The 17639-nt window shown below is 34.3% G+C and overlaps 1 protein-coding gene across 1 annotated transcript in view; it reads left to right on the forward strand.

Annotated features, from left to right (window-relative positions):
- The window catches only part of LOC128983561 (vesicular integral-membrane protein VIP36), a 96319-nt gene extending 80583 nt beyond the window's left edge, over positions 1 to 15736 (forward strand). The window contains exons 7-8 of the mRNA XM_054402879.1: positions 13163 to 13226; positions 14833 to 15736. Coding sequence (XP_054258854.1) covers positions 13163 to 13226; positions 14833 to 14984 — 216 coding nt within the window. The 3' untranslated portion in view covers positions 14985 to 15736. The remainder of the gene's footprint in view (positions 1 to 13162; positions 13227 to 14832) is intronic.
- Positions 15737 to 17639: the final 1903 nt, after the last annotated feature.

The raw sequence follows: 17639 nt of genomic DNA on the forward strand, positions 1-17639 counted from the left end.
AAAATGAATGTTAAACAATTTATTCAAAATAGTCTGAGTAGTAGCACGTCTCCTATTATATAACTTGACAAACTTAGTATAAATGTCTAGAACGATCAATATGTATTTTACTTTACCAATACTAGTCGGTAGTGGTCCGATTATGTCGATTGCCACTTGTTCATTTTTGCCAGTGCAACTAATCCCTTGAGCAGAACCATACAGAGTATGAGGAGAAACTTTACATCTTTGACATGAGTCACAGGTGGCTAGGTTAACTCTAATACGTCGATGCATATTTTTGAAAATGAAATATTCTTGCAGTAGGAGAAAACATTTCTTTGGTCCGCAATGCGGATAATAATAATGACATTCCCATATTAATCTGTCAATGACACAATTTGGAACCCTAATTAACCAATTATCTTTGTATTTCTGATATAGAATCCCTTTATGAAGTTTGTATTTCGTTGAGATTCGATGAAATTCAGGTGTATCTTCTGGATTAGAGAGTATTTGATATATGGTTTGGAGTCGGCAATCTTCTGATTGTAATTTGGGTAAATTCTGAAGAGCGTCTCTCTTAGTTGAGGATCAGAAACACGACGAATGTAATTAATGGTTAACTCAGGAGTTGTTGACTCTGGTTGTTCTGAATGGGTGATGCGGCTTAGAGCATCTGCTTTGAGATTATCTGATCCTTTACAATGTTCAATTTCAAAGTTGTATTCTTGTATGGCTAGAGTCCAGCGAGTTAACCGATTGTTCAACAATTTACAGGTTTGCAAGAAAGTAATGGCATGGTTATCAGTCAAAATTTTAAGTTTTGCTCCCAAGATGATGTATTGGGTTTTCTGTAAACAATATACTATTGCTAGTAGTTCTTTTTCCGTAGTAGTATATCTCTGCTCGGCTGGCTGCAAGGCCCTGGACATAAATACTATCGCTGCTTTGTCTCCATTTTCCAAATACTGAAATAAGTGTCCACCTATGGATAAATCAGATGCATCTGTTTGTAAATAGAACGTTTTGGAAATGTCTGGGTGATGTAAAACATTCGCACTTAAGAACAGTTGTTTGATCTTAGTGAAGGTTTGTTCGTCTTCGGGTGTCCAAATGAATTTATTCTTTTTTGATGTTAAACGTAAAAGTGGCTGTACATTGGCTGCAAATTTATCCAAGAATTTGTTGTAGTAATTAATACATCCTAAGAAAGATTTTAGTTGTGTTCGGTTTTTGGGACTAGGGAAATCTAATATTGGTTTTATCTTAGTTTGATCCATTTCCAACCCGTTTTCTGTCAGAGTATAGCCCAAAAATGGTACTGAATTCAAACAGAATTGTGATTTTCCAAAAGTTTATCGTCATATTTGCTTCATGTAGTTTCTTGAAAATGTACTCTAAATGTTTTAAGTGAGTTTTGAAATCAGGAGATATTATACAAATGTCATCTACATAGATCATTGTGAAGTCTTCAACGCTGTCATCAAATACTTGGTCGAGTGCTCGAACTAGGGCGGCTTGCGACGTGGATATCCCAAAAGGTGTGACCCTATCTATATTGATATGTTTTACCTCTGAATTGAAAGGCGGTAAATTGTCGTGATTCAAAAGATAGCGGGACTTGCCAGTAAGATGCCGTTAGATCAATACTGCTTATAAATTTAGTGTTGTGACATTTTGCTAAAATTTCTTTGATACTTCGATTACATTCGTAATCCGGTGTGATAATCTCATTCGCTTTTCTAGCGTCAAGGCATAAGCGTATTTCTCCACTCTTCTTTATTACAGGTATTATTGGGTGTATGAATGTACTATTGCTTCTTTCGATGATTCCAAGAGTTTCCATGCGTTCTATTTCTTTTATAACAGCATTTTGGTGTATGGTTGGGACTGGATAACAATGATGTTTGAAATTTTTGGGATTATCAACCTTTAAAACATGTTCATATTTGTTACATATACCTGGAATGTCAGAAAAGGTACTTTTGTAGTTAAGTAATAAATCAGCTAATTGTTGTTTCTCTTCATTGTTGATTAAGTTGTTGTCATATATAGCTTTGCTAATCATTTGCGGTGTAAGATCACTGTTTATGTTGCTTCTATTTATATTTTTGTATTCAAATGCATTATCACTCATTTTATGGTTATTAATTTGATTGATGTTTTCATTGATTATATGACATAATACTCCTTGGGTACTAACTTTGTCAAACTTTAATATTTTCTGTGAATCATTTATATTTATTATTATTTGTTCTTGATTGAAATCCATAACAGTTTTCCATGAGCTTAACACGTCCATTCCGAATATAATAGGTCTTACTAAATTGGGTACAATCAACATTTGAATGTTCGTGATTTGATCATCTATGGTGATTGGCAACATTATTATTTTTGATATTTTCTTTGATTTATCATTTACAGCGGTTTTAATACTTGTACCGACAACTGGTAGTTGTTCATGTCGGCCAATGTTTATTTGGTTCTCAGAGTACCAATTTTCAGACATACACGTTACGTTTGAACCTGTATCAATAAGAGCATTTACAGAAATATTATTAATTTTCATTTTGATTTCTGGATAATGAATTGGAATTTGTTTTAATGAGCATTTTTCATTAGGACTTGATTCTTCTGTAAGTAGGAATTTTCGGTCACAGTAGATATTACATATAGTTTGAGCGTCTTTGTCATTTGGTTTATAATTATTAATTTGCCTACTTAATCTGATTTTGTTAATATTTGGCACTGAAGATCTTTGTTCATTTAATTTAGATTCTGATGTTGAGTGTAGGCAACTATTATCGACAGTGCCTAATAGTTTAAAGGTTCTTTAGGATCGTTGGGTTGTGTGACAGTATTATTTGGTCGACTCGGGTTTTGTTCAACTATCATATGGTAAACTTGATTTTGTTCCCGTGTAGGGTATCGTTTTGATTACTTTGTTGTTGACGTGGATTAAATCTGTGTTGGTTTTCTGGTGGTGGTGGATAATTAACTCTGCAATCTTGATGTCTTTCGTAGGATCGATCGTTGGATTGAGGTATTTGACGTGGATAATGGTTGTTTGGAGTATATGCTCTGTTGTCATAATTATTTCTATTTGGGTATGATCCCCTCCAATCCTTTTGGTATGAATCTCGGTGGTTTTCGTTTCTCCTCGGATGGTCATTGGTCCTATTTTGTGGATTGTTATTTTGAATTGTCGGTTTTGGTTGGTTTCGGTTCTGTTGTTCTTTGATGTCTTCTCTTAGTAATAGAGCTTCAAATTCTTGTATGGTCTTTACATTTTGGACGCGTCGTGCATTTTGGATGAGTTCTTCAAAATGTTCGCACAAGCAATCCACTATTTCTTCTTCATCAAGAGGTGGTGTCAATGATTGTAGTGTGAGGACACGTTCTACGAAGTATTCTGATCGAGACAAATTTCCATTGTTTCGGTATTTTTCAGTTTCTAAACGTTGTTTTATCCCTCGCTGTGTGTCTCGACTCCAGTATTTGTTCTCAAACAGGTGTTGGAATTGTTCCCAATTTCTAATGTCGCCTTTTACGAAGTTGAACCAACGTGCAGCGTGATTTTCAAGGCTGGTTTCAATCAGGTCGATGAGAAACTCTATGTTGTCAATATTTGGATCTTTCCTTAGTATACTCTTTTTATAGTGTTTTTGCAGCTTAGCAATGAATTCTTTCGGATTATGTCCTCTACCATTGAATTTTGGTAATGTCATATCTGACACGATTCCGGAGTTTCCGTTACATGTAACATAGATATGTTGAGGGGACGATGTTACTTGTCCATGTTTAGTGATATTTATTTTAGTGTTTTTGTTTTATTTTAATAATCTCCTCACTTTGTTTTTGTAGATTCTGTTGGATAGCTGAAATTTCTTGACCTTGATTTTTAATAACGATCAGTGAATTTTGTATTTCATGGTCATTTTGTTTTGATTTTGCTGTTATAAGTTGTTCATGTTCCAACCTGAATTGGTTTCTGTGAATGAGTATCATATTTTTGTTTTTGTATTTCCAAATTCACTTTTTCAAGAGTTTGAGAATTATTTTGAATTATCATGGACTTCATTTCGGATTTTTGTTCTTCTAAGTCTTGGATTAAATTTTCACGTATTTTGGTATCACATTCATATATTTCTGCTTTAAACGTTTCTTTCATTGTAAGGATCTCTTTGGAATGTTGAATCTGAGTTATTTGTATCTGATCCATTTTCTTACGCATGTTTTCTTGGTTAGTTTTAACAGAGGTGATTTTTTCTTCAAGGGAAATCTGGCACTGTTTAATTTCACGCTGAATTTCAGATTTTAAATTATCATTTTGTAATTTTATTTCTGACATTTCAGATTTTATTTCTAATTTTAATGTGTCGTGTTGTGAAATTATTAATGCATTATTCTGTTGAACCATTCACATTAATTGAAGAATAGAATCATTCATATTTATTTCACTCGCAGCTGTTAGAGGCAGTGATGCGATGTCTGTGACTCCAGTCGTATGTTCATTCGATGTCAGTGTGGTGGCTTTCATAGTGACGTCACTCACATCAGCTGATTTGTCTGTCTGTTGTTGTGACGATTCATCTCCACCGTTCTTCATACCCTTTTTGTGTCCAGTTCTCGTTCCACCATTCCCTGTGTTCCCATTGGCTGGTGTGAATTCGATGCGGATGTCATGGCGGCGTTGTCTTGTGCGTCTGCTGTGTTGTCTGTTCTAGTGACGCTTTGTGTAGTATGAATGTTTTCTTGTAGATCGTGTCCTTCGTTGTGCTGTGTGTTCATGTCGTTTGATTGTATGTTGTTTAGGGTGTTCACAAAATTATCTTGCTTATTAGCATTTGCTAATTCGCCACAATTATCGTCTGGGTCTGATTCACTGTCGGTATTGTAACGCAAATTATTTTCGGCTGCCTTACACAATAACTTCGGCTTTGGTCGTAAATTGTACCTTTTGTCATCGTCACTCATATTGATTAAATAAATGATTATTCCCTGTGTTGTTGTATATATTTTTTATTTGTGTATTTGAAGGTTTGTTAGTTGTGTGTTAATTTGGTTACTAGGGCCTATCTTAAATTGTGTAGGTTAATCATAGGTTAGGCCTAGATCAGAATTTTCAATAGCCTACTCGTTGGGACGCCATTTTGCAACCTACTCCTCTTTTTTATGGATTTCATGTATATAAATTTACTTAAATAAATAATAAAATTCCAATAAAGTTACAATAAAATATATTTAGGTTCTATAGCTATTACAACAATCTCATTGTTCTATGACAGTGAAATTATATTTTGGTCTAGGTTTTGGTGGGCTAGGCTAGATAACAATTTGGAGAGAAAATTATCTTAATCTAGGGGTTGGTTCGTGCCGGGTATGAAATTCTGATAGGCTAATTAACTTAATTTATACAGTACTAAAGTAGGCTAAATAATATGCGATAGGCTAATAATGAGAGTAAAAAAAAATTTTGGCTATAAGTTCTTTATTTGAAAGTCACTTGAATTTAGTCAATTCACAATGGTGTGATGGTGGTTGGAAATTGATGATGAGTTTTTAAGTGTTAATTGAAGTTGATATTACCAATTTCTGTTGAATAGTGATTATCTTATTTCTTTATGTCTCTTTATATTCAATATTTATATGTATTCTGAATGTTAATTTTTACTTTTGAATATTTAAATCACTGGAGACTTGGCTCCCACATCCATCTCTCTCTATATCTTCCACCACAAGCACATTTTCTTCCTTTTCTTTAGCTTTCCTTCCAACAATGCTACTTCACACCTGGACACTGGACAGTACAAAAGAAATATTTCCTACCTAGACACCATTTAATTTTAGAATATTATTTTTGAATATAGTTTTTCTTCTTCACTAATTTATATTTCATTAAATTTAAATATTCTTTTTGAAAATACAGTAATTAATAAATATTGAAAGTAATTTAGTTACAATTCACATATGAGTACATTCATGTTTTATCTCAATTGTTTGTCACCTATTACTGACCATGCCAAAGAATATGACGTCGTTGTCACGGCCATAGAGACTCTATCAATGAAGGACTTATCTCTAAGCTTTGTGAAGGTCAGACTGCTGGAAGAGGAGACAAAGAGGAGGGGCGTTGGAAAAATTGAATTTGATTGTACATCACCACCTACTGCCTTCCAGTCTCAACAAGGGAAAAAGAAAACTTTGCCAGGAAATCAAGGAACTTCTGGCAACTCGTTCAATTTCACTTGTCACAGATGCGGAAAGCTTGGACACAAACGAGCTAACTGCAGAGTCAAATTACCACAGAACCCATCAAAGAAAAATAATTCTGTGAACGTGGTCGACACCAAACAGGAAGATGCATTTTGTTTTGGAACATCAAGTGAAGACTGTTCAGCAGATACCATAAATTAGATATTAAACTCTAGAGCAACAGAACATCTGGTTAACAGTAATGAGGTATGTCTCTCTAACTTTAAGAAATTAGAACAACCTATTAAAATCAAAGTAGCCAAGTCTGGAACTTATCTTGAAGCAAAATGGAAAGGGGAATTGTATGACACTAGTGTTGTGGAAGGGAAGGAAATTAAAATAACAATCAAAGATGTTTTATCTGTACCTGGAATTAGTCACAATTTACTTTCAGTAAGAAAATTGGAAATGAATGGTTTTTGTGTTATCTTTCAAAATTCATGTGGCTTGATTAAGAAAGATAATCAAACTGTTGCGGTTGCAAAAAGAAACAATTCTCAGTTATATATGTTAAATTTTTTGCAACACAAAGCTTTGTCAGTGTCTTCAACTGAAACAGAAATGAAACTGTGGCATGACAGGCTTGGTCATTTGAGCTATGGTTGTATTAAAAGTCTTAGGTCACAGGTAGATTGGATGGAGTTAAATACTTCAACATTACCCTTAGAAAAGTGTTTAAAGTGTGTTGAAGGGAAACCATCACAATCTCCTTACAATCAGAACAGGAGACGTGCCACCAGACCTCTTGAGTTAATTCACAGTGATTTCTGTGGTCCAATCTCACCAGTTTCATTTGACGGTAAGAAATATATCATCACTTTTATTGAGGCGACTTTACTCATTTCACGGTGGCCTATGCTCTAGAATCGAAGGCGGAAGTCACAAGATATGTCAAGATGTATCATGCTTTGGCTACATCTCATTTCAATCTAAAGATTAGCAGATTTCGTTGTGACAATGGTCGTGAATACATGTCAAATGAGTTGAAGCAGTTTTTTGAGGAGCAAGGAATTCAGTATGAGTTCACAATTTAGATATACTCCTCAACAGAACGGTGTCTCAGAACGAATGAACAGGACTATTGTTGAAAGGGCTCATTGTTTAATACTTAATTGTGAATTAGGTAAGACATTTTGGTCAGAAGCTGTTCGAACTGCTGTATATCTAATCAATCGAAGTCCGACATCAGCTTTAGGAGGGAAGATCCCTGCTGTTTTATGGTACAATGAGAAGCCTAACCTTAGTAAGTTGAAGAGTTTTTGGCTGTGCATCATATTTGCTGTTACCTAAGGAATTAATATCAAGTAAATTTGACAGCCAGTGCTTGAAGTGTTACTTTACTGAATATTGTCCTAATGGTTATCGACTGTGGTGTCCTGAAGAAGGAAAAATAATCACTGGAAGAAATGTAGTGTTTTATGAGGAAAAATTTAATTTTGAGAGCACACCAATTGAAGACTGGATTCCCGATCATGTTCATGAATCCAGATCAAGTAAAAAGGAAGAAAAGAACAAAGAAGAACCCAGATCATTGTCTGATGAAAATCAAAGAATTTCTATACCAGATCTTGAAGAAGAGGAAGAAGAAATTGAAGATCATGTAAGTGAAGAAGAAACAATAAGACACTCTACCAGAAAGAGGAATGTGCCTAGATACTTACAGGATTATGCAGTTCTTGCTCTGAATGCTGAGTCCTTTGTCGATGATGTACCGCAAAGTTACAAGGATATTGCAGCACGTGATGATAAGGATCATTGGTACCAAGCTGTAAAGGAAGAACTTAACTCTATAAAGGAAAACAAAACTTGGACTTACACTGAACTACCACCTGGAAGGAAGGCTATCTCCAGTAAATGGGTTTTCAAATTGAAGAAAGACATGGACGGAAATATTGAAAGATACAAGGCAAGACTTGTTATCAAAGGATGTTCACAGAGAAAGGGTTTTGACTATGAATAAACATATGCTCCAGTGGTTCGTCTTGCAACAGTTAGGGTGTTGCTTGCTGTAGCAAATGAACGTGGATTAATTCTTGAACAATTAGACGTCAACAATGCTTTTCTTCATGGGGAGCTGAAGGAGGAAATATATATGTCCATTCCTGAAGGAGTTGAAGGAACACCTGGCTCCGTTTGCAAATTGCAAAAGGCACTATATGGCTTGAAACAGGCACCATTAGCATGGTATCAAGCTATTCATTCGTTTCTCATTTCTTGAGAAAGATGTTAGGATTTTTTGTTTGTTAATTGTGTCAAATGTAATATTATTAAATTGAGGATGGGTGTTGAGTGCAATTTAATATTTGCCACATGTATGTTTTTAATGTTATACTTCAATGATGAATACCAGATGGTTAAATTGTTAAATGTGTTGTTAAAAACAATAATAGTCTAATCTATGTCTTCTGAGTTGGTTGAATTAAAAGTGTTGAGTTTATTAATTCAAATTCAGTTTGCCCTTTTATTTTAATGAGCTAGGTATTTTAATTTAGTATCCAGGGAAACCACATATTTACACACGCACAGCAAACAAACAACAAAAACCAAAACAGAGGTTAAACAATTAATTTGCCATTTGCAAACTCATGACAGCTGTTTGAGTTCATTAAGAGAGAAACAACCTAAAATAACGATAAAAATACATCGCTAAATGAATGAATGAATATGAATGCATAGATTTATTGGTCATTCAGTAATTACACTATAATTACAATAGACTTCGTCAAGTTTAAACAATAAGTAGTCATAATACACAAGAGTCATAAATAATAATCTCTACCTAATTTAAAAATCACAGCCTCTTATATCTAAATCAAAAAATTCATTGATGTGGTATAATGGCCTACTTTGAAGCCAAACATATAATTTACTGTTAAATGCATTGTCAGAAATACTTTGAAGTTCCAAGGGCAGTTTGTTGAACAATTTGATTCCCAATGAGTTATGATAGTTATTAGTTAGACTTAACCTATTTTTTGGAATTTCCAGTTTGCATTTATTTCTAGTGTTGTGTTTATGAATTTCATTTCTTTTGACCAATAAATTAACATTCTTTTTTATCAAAATCAGAACCTCATAGATGTATAAATTTATCACTGTCAGAATCCCAGTTTGTAAAAATAATGGTCTACAGTGATCTAGGCTATCTGCACCTGATAAAATTCTGATAGCTTTTTTCTGTACTAAAAGAACATGTTCGATTCCAACACCATTACCCCACACTATAAGACCATACCTAAGCAAACTTTCAAAAAAGGCATAATATGACATTTTTAAGTACTTATCTGATACAAGTTTTTTTTAGGTTTATCAGAAGGTAAATTACTCTGGACAATTGTTTACATACATTTTCAATATGAACTTTCCAAGAGAGCCTACTATCAATAGTAATACCTAGTAACTTAACAGGTGAACAGTTTTCTAAATCTACATCCCTAAAAGAAATTTGCAAATTGCATGTTTTACTTTCATTTAAATACAAGCTATTTGAATTAAACCAATTGACAGTATCAGTAATTGAGGTAGTTACCACATGTTTAAGTTCTAAATTGGCATCATTAACATTTAGTAATGTAGTGTCATCTGCATAAATAATAGTCTTACAAGTTAAGTTATCAGGCAAGTCATTCATTAAAACTAAAAATAGAATAGGCCCTAATACTGAGCCTTGGGGCACGTACCTTGGTTCACACAAGCAACATCAGAACGTATGCCATCCACTTCTACTATCTGTTTGCGGTCCAGCAAATATGACTTTAATATTGCGAGCTCTCTGTTGTATAAACCATAAAATCTAAGTTTATCTAGTAAAATGTCATGTTTAACACAATCAAATGCTTTGCTCAGATCACATAAGGTGATCTGAGCTAAAGATCCCATTTCCAGAGCAGAAATTACCTCACTAACTAGAGTATCAATGGCTTTTACCGTTGATTGACCAGATCGATAACCAAACTGACTGTTACTGAATAGGTTTGATGATTCAAAATGAGCACATATTTGGACTTTCAAAACTTTTTCCAAAATCTTTGAGAAAATAGGTACACAAGAAATCGGCCTATAGCTACTTGGACATGCCACTGGACCTTTCTTATAAATTGGAACAACTCTTGATAATTTTTGTGGGCTCGGAAAAATACCTTCATTTAGACAACAATTTATACAAAAAGTTAATGGTTCCAAAATACATTCTATTATAGACTTAACTAAGCTGCTACTTAAACCATAAACATCTTTGCTATTGGTGCTTTTTAAAGACATTACAATTTTACGAACTTCAGTGCAAGTTACCTTAGAAAATTCACACTTTTTTGCTGGTGGGATTAGCACATTTAACAACTGATTGGCATCACTCACTGAACCTTTCACTTTAGAACTTATTTCCTTTACTGATGACAAGAAGTAATTATTGTGCTCATCTGGAGAGATGTTACTTGAAGCTCTGAGTGATGATTGACCCGTTGCCCTCTTGATCACGGACCAGGCTGCTCGACATCTGTTGGTTGACTCGTCGATGAATTCTTCGTTCTTGGCCTTTTTGATGGCCAAATTTTATTTTGAATGGCTTCTACCTCACCCAATTTCTGACGGGTCACGGCTTTTTCCGGTCGTACCTGTTCAAGATGGGCAAAGCCGTGTCACCCGATTGCATATACTGCTCAGGCATTCCCGATGACGTGGAACATACCTTTTTCCACTGCCAGCGTTGGGAAAGGCCCCGCCTGGAGGCTCAACAGTTAGTAGGACTGCTGTCAGTGGACACGGTCATACCGATGATGACGGAGGGTGAAGACAATTGGACCTGTTTGTCACATTACATCCAGGGTATTCAAGATTCAAAGAGTCTTTATTCACACAGTACAAATTTTCGTACATGAATAGTGTCTATTGTTACTTACTACCTAAATTAGCAATAAGAAACATTTAAGCAAAATACTATAGGCTACATTATTTTAAATTGAAATTACTATAATCTTCTATTTTGTAAGGTGCAAGGTCAAGTAAGAATGCTTTCAGTTTTTTCATAAAATTAGATTTGTCTTTTTCTTTTTTTAAAAAGCTAGGAAGTTTTCTAAAAAAATAGTTTCCAATATCCAAGGTTTTTTGTAAAAAAGTTCAAGTCTTGGTTTTTTTTAGCTAAATAATTTTCACCCCTTGTATTATAATTATGCACAGGCAATTCTTGAGTCCCAGCAATATTTAAAAAATATTTAATTGTTTCAAAAATATATAAGGTGTGGACTGTAAAAATGCCCATCCCTTTAAAATAAGAGTTGACCGACTGGTTATATTTTAATTTATGTATTATCCTGATAGCTTTTTTTTGTATTTTCAAAATCTTTTTTAATTCTTTTTCTTTGTCCCACCATAAATACTAATTCCATAGTTAATATGTGATTCAATATGAGCATGATATATCATTTTAAGGCCTGATCCTTCACAGAGATATGACATTGTTCTTAGGACGAATATACCAGAATTTAATTTTTTTATTAAATACTCAACATGTTTATTCCAGCTTAAATCCTCATCTATTATCAAACCCAATAGTTTTGAGGTTTTAACTTGAGCAATGGAATTTGTATCTATATCTAACTTTATACTTTTATCATTTTTGTCTCTTTTTGTTTTGAAAAGAATGAAATTAGTTTTACTAGTATTAATTACTAAATTATGGTCTTTTAAAAACTGATTCAGACTTTTTAATTCTGATTTAGCAGACATTTCTAAATCAGTTAGGGATTTCCCAGTTGTGTTAAGATTAATATCATCTGCATATATACTTTATCTTACTACCTGGGTCTTTTAGAGAATTTGGAAGATTTTTAAGGTAACATATGAATAAAAGAGGACCAAGAATCGATCCCTGTGGAACACCAGATGATATCTTTGATAAATTAGATCTTGTTTTTTGGATGATGTTATTTTTTGACAAAGTTGATATTTCCACAAATTGGTAACGTTCCTCTAAGTATGATTTAAACCATTTGAAAGTGACTCTTTTAATACCCAAATTATCAAGTTTAGCTATTAATTGATGGTGGTCTACATTATCAAATGCCTGGGACATGTCCATGAAGATGCCAGCTGAATTTAAACCCTTATCTAGTGAATTTATCACGGCTTCAATGAAACTAACCGCTGATGTAACAGTCAATCTACCAGCACGGAAACCATGTTGTTCATTATCAATTAGATCATACTGGTTCAAGAAACTGTTCAACCTGTTGTACACTGCCTTCTCATATACCTTTGATATTGCCGGGAGAATTGACACTGCCTGTAGTTTGAAATATCTTTCTTAGAGTTTTTCTTATAAACAGGTACCACTCTAGCATTTTTAAGCTCATTTGGAAAAATTCCTGTTACAAATGATGAGTTAATAAGGTGCATTAAAATGAATTTAATCTCCGCGCCAAGAAGCTCGACCTTGACCGGGATGCCGTGTAGGTCATGAAGTATCTAAATGCCAAAAACGGTGAGAGCCCTGAGGGCTTAGTCCACATGTTGGCCTGACTTGAAGTAATGTGACAAATAATTCCAGGTCTGTGTCCAACAGAGTAGAGGGGGTTTTTTAGTGAGTAGTCTGTGATAGATTCAGGAGTCTCACACTACAGGCTGGCTACCTGTGTGCGTAAAAGCATTTTCCCTCCTCTCCCTTAAAAAAAAAAAAAAAAAAAATGGGTATTTTAATGGGGATTTACTGCTACAGGGAAGGCAGGGATTGACGTGTGTTCGTTTTTTTATTGGAATGTTGATAGCTTAGTATGAAAAAAACAAAATCTTCATAATAATAACGTGGGAATTTTTAGTTTACAATTTTTTGAATTGTCTCCGTTAGAAGTACAACAATGCTTTAATATACAAAATCAAGTTTTTTTAAGTAGTTCTATTTACATATACATATAATAAATCAATGTTACAGCCGAAGGATGAGGAAGACCGCTCTCAAATCATCCCCTCTGCTGCTTTCTTCGAGGCCCCAAGAGGTAACAAATCATCTGTTAAAAATTTGAAGCTCTATTACAGAAAATCACATTTCTTATCACAGTTTCTTAATTCAAATAACACACACTTTATAAGGTGTCAATTCCGAGGGGGGTAAAATCTATACCTTATATATAAGCCTCGGATCTGCTACAAGTTGGGTGTGTCCAGGGTTCAATTTAATTTGTTAATTGGCTGGGCTCAGACCATAGGATTTTATCATTCATTCAGTCAATCATTGGTCATCATCATTGCCTAAATTAAAGCCAATTAATTCCTGATTGTGTTTCATTATAGTTTCAGTTGGTTTGAGGAACTAATCAACCTTTAAAGAAACGTCACCTAAAATAACCGTAGGTTAGCCGTGAATTACAACTACTGCTAGTGCATTACCTATGCTCACAAAATAACATTACTCCTTACTGAAAAGGTTACTTCACCATTTAATAAAAGCCGATAAATCATAAATAAAAAATAACTACAGAAAATTAATTTCATGACTAAACTACGTAGGCTACTTGGTTCCCTGAGTTATTTTACGCGGGTGTGACGTGGAAAATATATCATGATTAAATAAATTTTAAGTGAATTTTACTCCAACTGGTTTTATTGCACTAATTAATGGACCACAAGACGTGACGCATAACGACAAGGCTTTTCCCCCCGTCACCTACTAAGAATCGGAATCGGTTTATAAACCAATTAATGTAAGCAGAGCTTTATTGCCTGCCACGTATTAGTTGGGACTTGATTTATTAGCTAAATAAAAGACAACAATTTATTTTAGCGTAAAGAGCCAATACCTAAAATAGTGCGGCCAAGGAATTCATTTTTAAGACAGGATTGTTCCGCCAGTCACATATCACTTCAATTTAATAAAATTATGTTGTGTTCTGTACCTATAGTTTAATGGATACGCATTATAGGAGTAACACTGAAATACTATCGGATAACGATGGACGTGAGCTGTTTCGCTCGTCCCCTAAAAATATATTTAATCAAATGCGATTGTATACATCAATTAGTCTAGATGAAGAATTACTCAAGATTCAACTAGTAATAATAATACTAAACAGTCTTGTGAAGGGTTACTTGGAACTATCGTAGCCAGCCTATAATTTCCACCAAAAAGGAATAACAAAAGTAGCTACAATAATAATAGTGAATTTGAGTTATATTTAATATCGGATTGCTTACTGTTGATGTCCCAGAATGAGCCAGTTGTGCCACATAGTTGCAATACAAGACATAAAAAGGATATAGTAACTTCAACCTATAAGCTTGAATTCATTCTCCAAAAAGAAACCAACTTTTGCTGGACCACTAATTCTAAAGAAATTGCCTTCCTCATTAAAGGAGGAATCAAATTCTAATTCATCTAAAGATAAATTTGAAAAAAAAACATTTAATTGGAAAGGCTCCTCATACAATGGAGGAACTCATTGAATAAATATTAATTAATAATTTAGTACTTAAAATGTATATACCTAGGCTGGTCGCCATTTCATTGAAAAGTATTACAGTATTACTTTATATTTGACACTATTTTTGTATTCATGTACATGTAAGGAAAATAAAAATGTTTTGATTTGATTTGAATTGTTGTAGAACACATTGATGACCCGAAGCCATCCTCCTGGAGTGGAGTCAAAACATTCCTACTCATGTTGCTGGGAGCTATTGTACTGATTGTTCTTGCAATTTGTGGAATCATGTTTTATCAAAAACATCAAGAAAATAAACGGAAGCGATTTTACTAACTTGTACACTTTGAGAAAAAATAATAGAAATCAATTTTGTATTTGTGTCTATTGTGTTGGTTAAAAGTAAATTTAATTAAATAAATTACAACCTTTTAAGTAAGCATTGTTGTATTTAAAATAGTTTTAGGTTAAATATTTATGACTGATTTTTGTATATTTTGTTAAAAGACAGTGTTATACTCCTTCTACATTATTTTATTTATTACATTAGGTGCAAACATATTTAATTTTATTGTAGGCTTAAATATATTATTTAACACACGATTACTGTTTTTGAGATTTAAAAAATGTAATTAATAATTGTGTAACATAACTGTATTAGGCTACTTGTACATAATTTTAATATTAGGTAATTAGTTTGAAATGTAATATACAACCTGGCTTCAATCCACTTTGATACTGTTATTATATATAAATCTTGTAAGACGTTTTTATGTAATTCTTGCTTTAAAATAATAACAAAAATTAAATATAATGTCAAAATTTTAAATGTTAATTTTTAAGAAGGATCGCAGTAGATTGCAAAACAAATAATGTCTCTTTAGATATTCATACGTCGCCCTAGTCATCAATCTTCCAATGTTGATTTATTATTTTAATGAGTACTCATGCATAATGAGTGGCTAAATTGCCATCATGGTTATCATGTATGTTGACATTTTTGGTGATAGACTAAATGAGGGCCTTGACTATTATTTTGTGTCTTGTGTATGTGTTTCCTCATAGGTAGTAAAGATCATTGGTTATGATGTTGTTGGATATTTTGTTTCATTTTTCCCCCTGACATAAACATTTTCCATACCTTTTCGCAGCACAAAAAATCACTCATTCAACAATAGTGACTATACACTAATTGATAATACTTTTTAACATTGTTCAATATATAGTTATTGTTATAGTTATTTAGTTATGTTATAGTTATATATAATTATTGTTTAATAGAGAAAACTGTAAGTAGTGCAAGAAAATAACATTTTTCTCAGTTATTCTTGATCCTAACTTCAGGCCCGTTTTTGACCAAGTCAGCGGTCAAACAACAACTAATAGTTGCGCCCCTTTGCAAAATATAACAGGGTGTCAATACCAACCGGGAAAACTGGGAAATCCTTGATTTATCGTGAGTTTTTTTAAACCGGGAATTATGCATGACATTTGAATTTCTACCTGGAATTTTCAATTAACCACGATCGTGCATGACAACAGAGACGTATCCGTGACCGCGGGAGACGATAATATTTCTGCACACGGCCGCGAAGGATGATCAGAATTTTCCGTCATCTCAGAAGACGATGATGATATCTACAGAGTCACGAGGGATGATCAGAATATTGTCGCGATCACTGAAGACCATGGTAATGTCCACATGACCACGGGAAATAGCAAGAATTTGGCCGCAATCGCGGAAGACGATGATTATCTCCACACGACTGCGGGATATTATTAACATTTTGCCGCAATCACGGGAGGCGATAACGATGTTTACACGAGACGATTATGATGGCTACAAGACTGCGGGAGATAAAATAATCATACGAGAGGGATCAGAATTTTGCCACGATCGTGCAAGACGATGATAATGTCCACATGACCGCGGGAAAAGACAGGAATTTTGCCATTCACGGATGACAATGATCTCCACATGGCCGCGGGAGATGATTACCATTTTGCCGCAATGGCGGGAGGCGATTACTATGTCCAAACGACCACGGGGGACGATATAAACATGTCTTCATGACTTCACGGCCACATTAGGGGTGATCAGAATCTGCCTGCGATCACGCAAGACGATGATAATGTCCATACGATCACGGGAAAAGATCGTTTTTTGGCTCATTCGCGGTAGACGATGATAATCTCCTTACGACCGCGGAATATGTTCATATATTATTGTGTTGATATATGATCATGGAAGACAATAATTATGTCTACACGACCGCGGAAAAAAGTCAAAATTTTGCCACAACCACGGGAGATGATTACGATGTCTACACGGCCGCAAGGGATTATCAGAAGTTTCGCATGCAAATACAACCACCATTTTTTTTATTTTCCAATTTTTTGGCGCCCCCCAAAAAAGCCAATTGCCTCGCGCCCTAGGCACAAGGCCTACCGTGCCTATTCGGTAAATCAGCCCTGCCTAACTTTAGCTTTTAATATATCTTTTCCTACAGTCACCCGACAAAGTTGGCTTCCTTGTACTGTTTATAGTACAGAAAGCTGCTAATTGCTGCATATTTATACTTTGTCGTACGGTTTATACTTTGGCGCACATCAGGATTCCAATGAAACGACACAAAACAGCGTGGTTCTATTATGCACGTAATCAGTGTAAGCTTGGAAATAGGTTGGCAACACTTAAAGATAATAATACTATGAGCAGCTGATTAACTATTATAAACTACGATTTAACCTGTAATTTCGTGTTTATAGTTTCGGTATTTCTGGACTTTTCTTTTAAACGTTTTTAAAATATTCCTACGATTTTAATAAACAAGAAAATACCTTTAAAGCATTTTTTAGGCGCGGAAACCACTGCAAATTACAAAAACATACGGAACTATTTTCTCAAGTCGCGGAGCACATTGCTTGCCGAGGAAAAAATAGCGGAGTGATACGGACCGGTGACTACTTTCTCTAGGGCACCTATTTGTG

The sequence above is a fragment of the Macrosteles quadrilineatus genome, unplaced genomic scaffold (genome assembly GCF_028750875.1).
Source record: "Macrosteles quadrilineatus isolate MER2022 unplaced genomic scaffold, UCM_ALF_1.0 Scaffold_1__1_contigs__length_201487025, whole genome shotgun sequence".
Taxonomy (NCBI): domain Eukaryota; kingdom Metazoa; phylum Arthropoda; class Insecta; order Hemiptera; family Cicadellidae; genus Macrosteles; species Macrosteles quadrilineatus.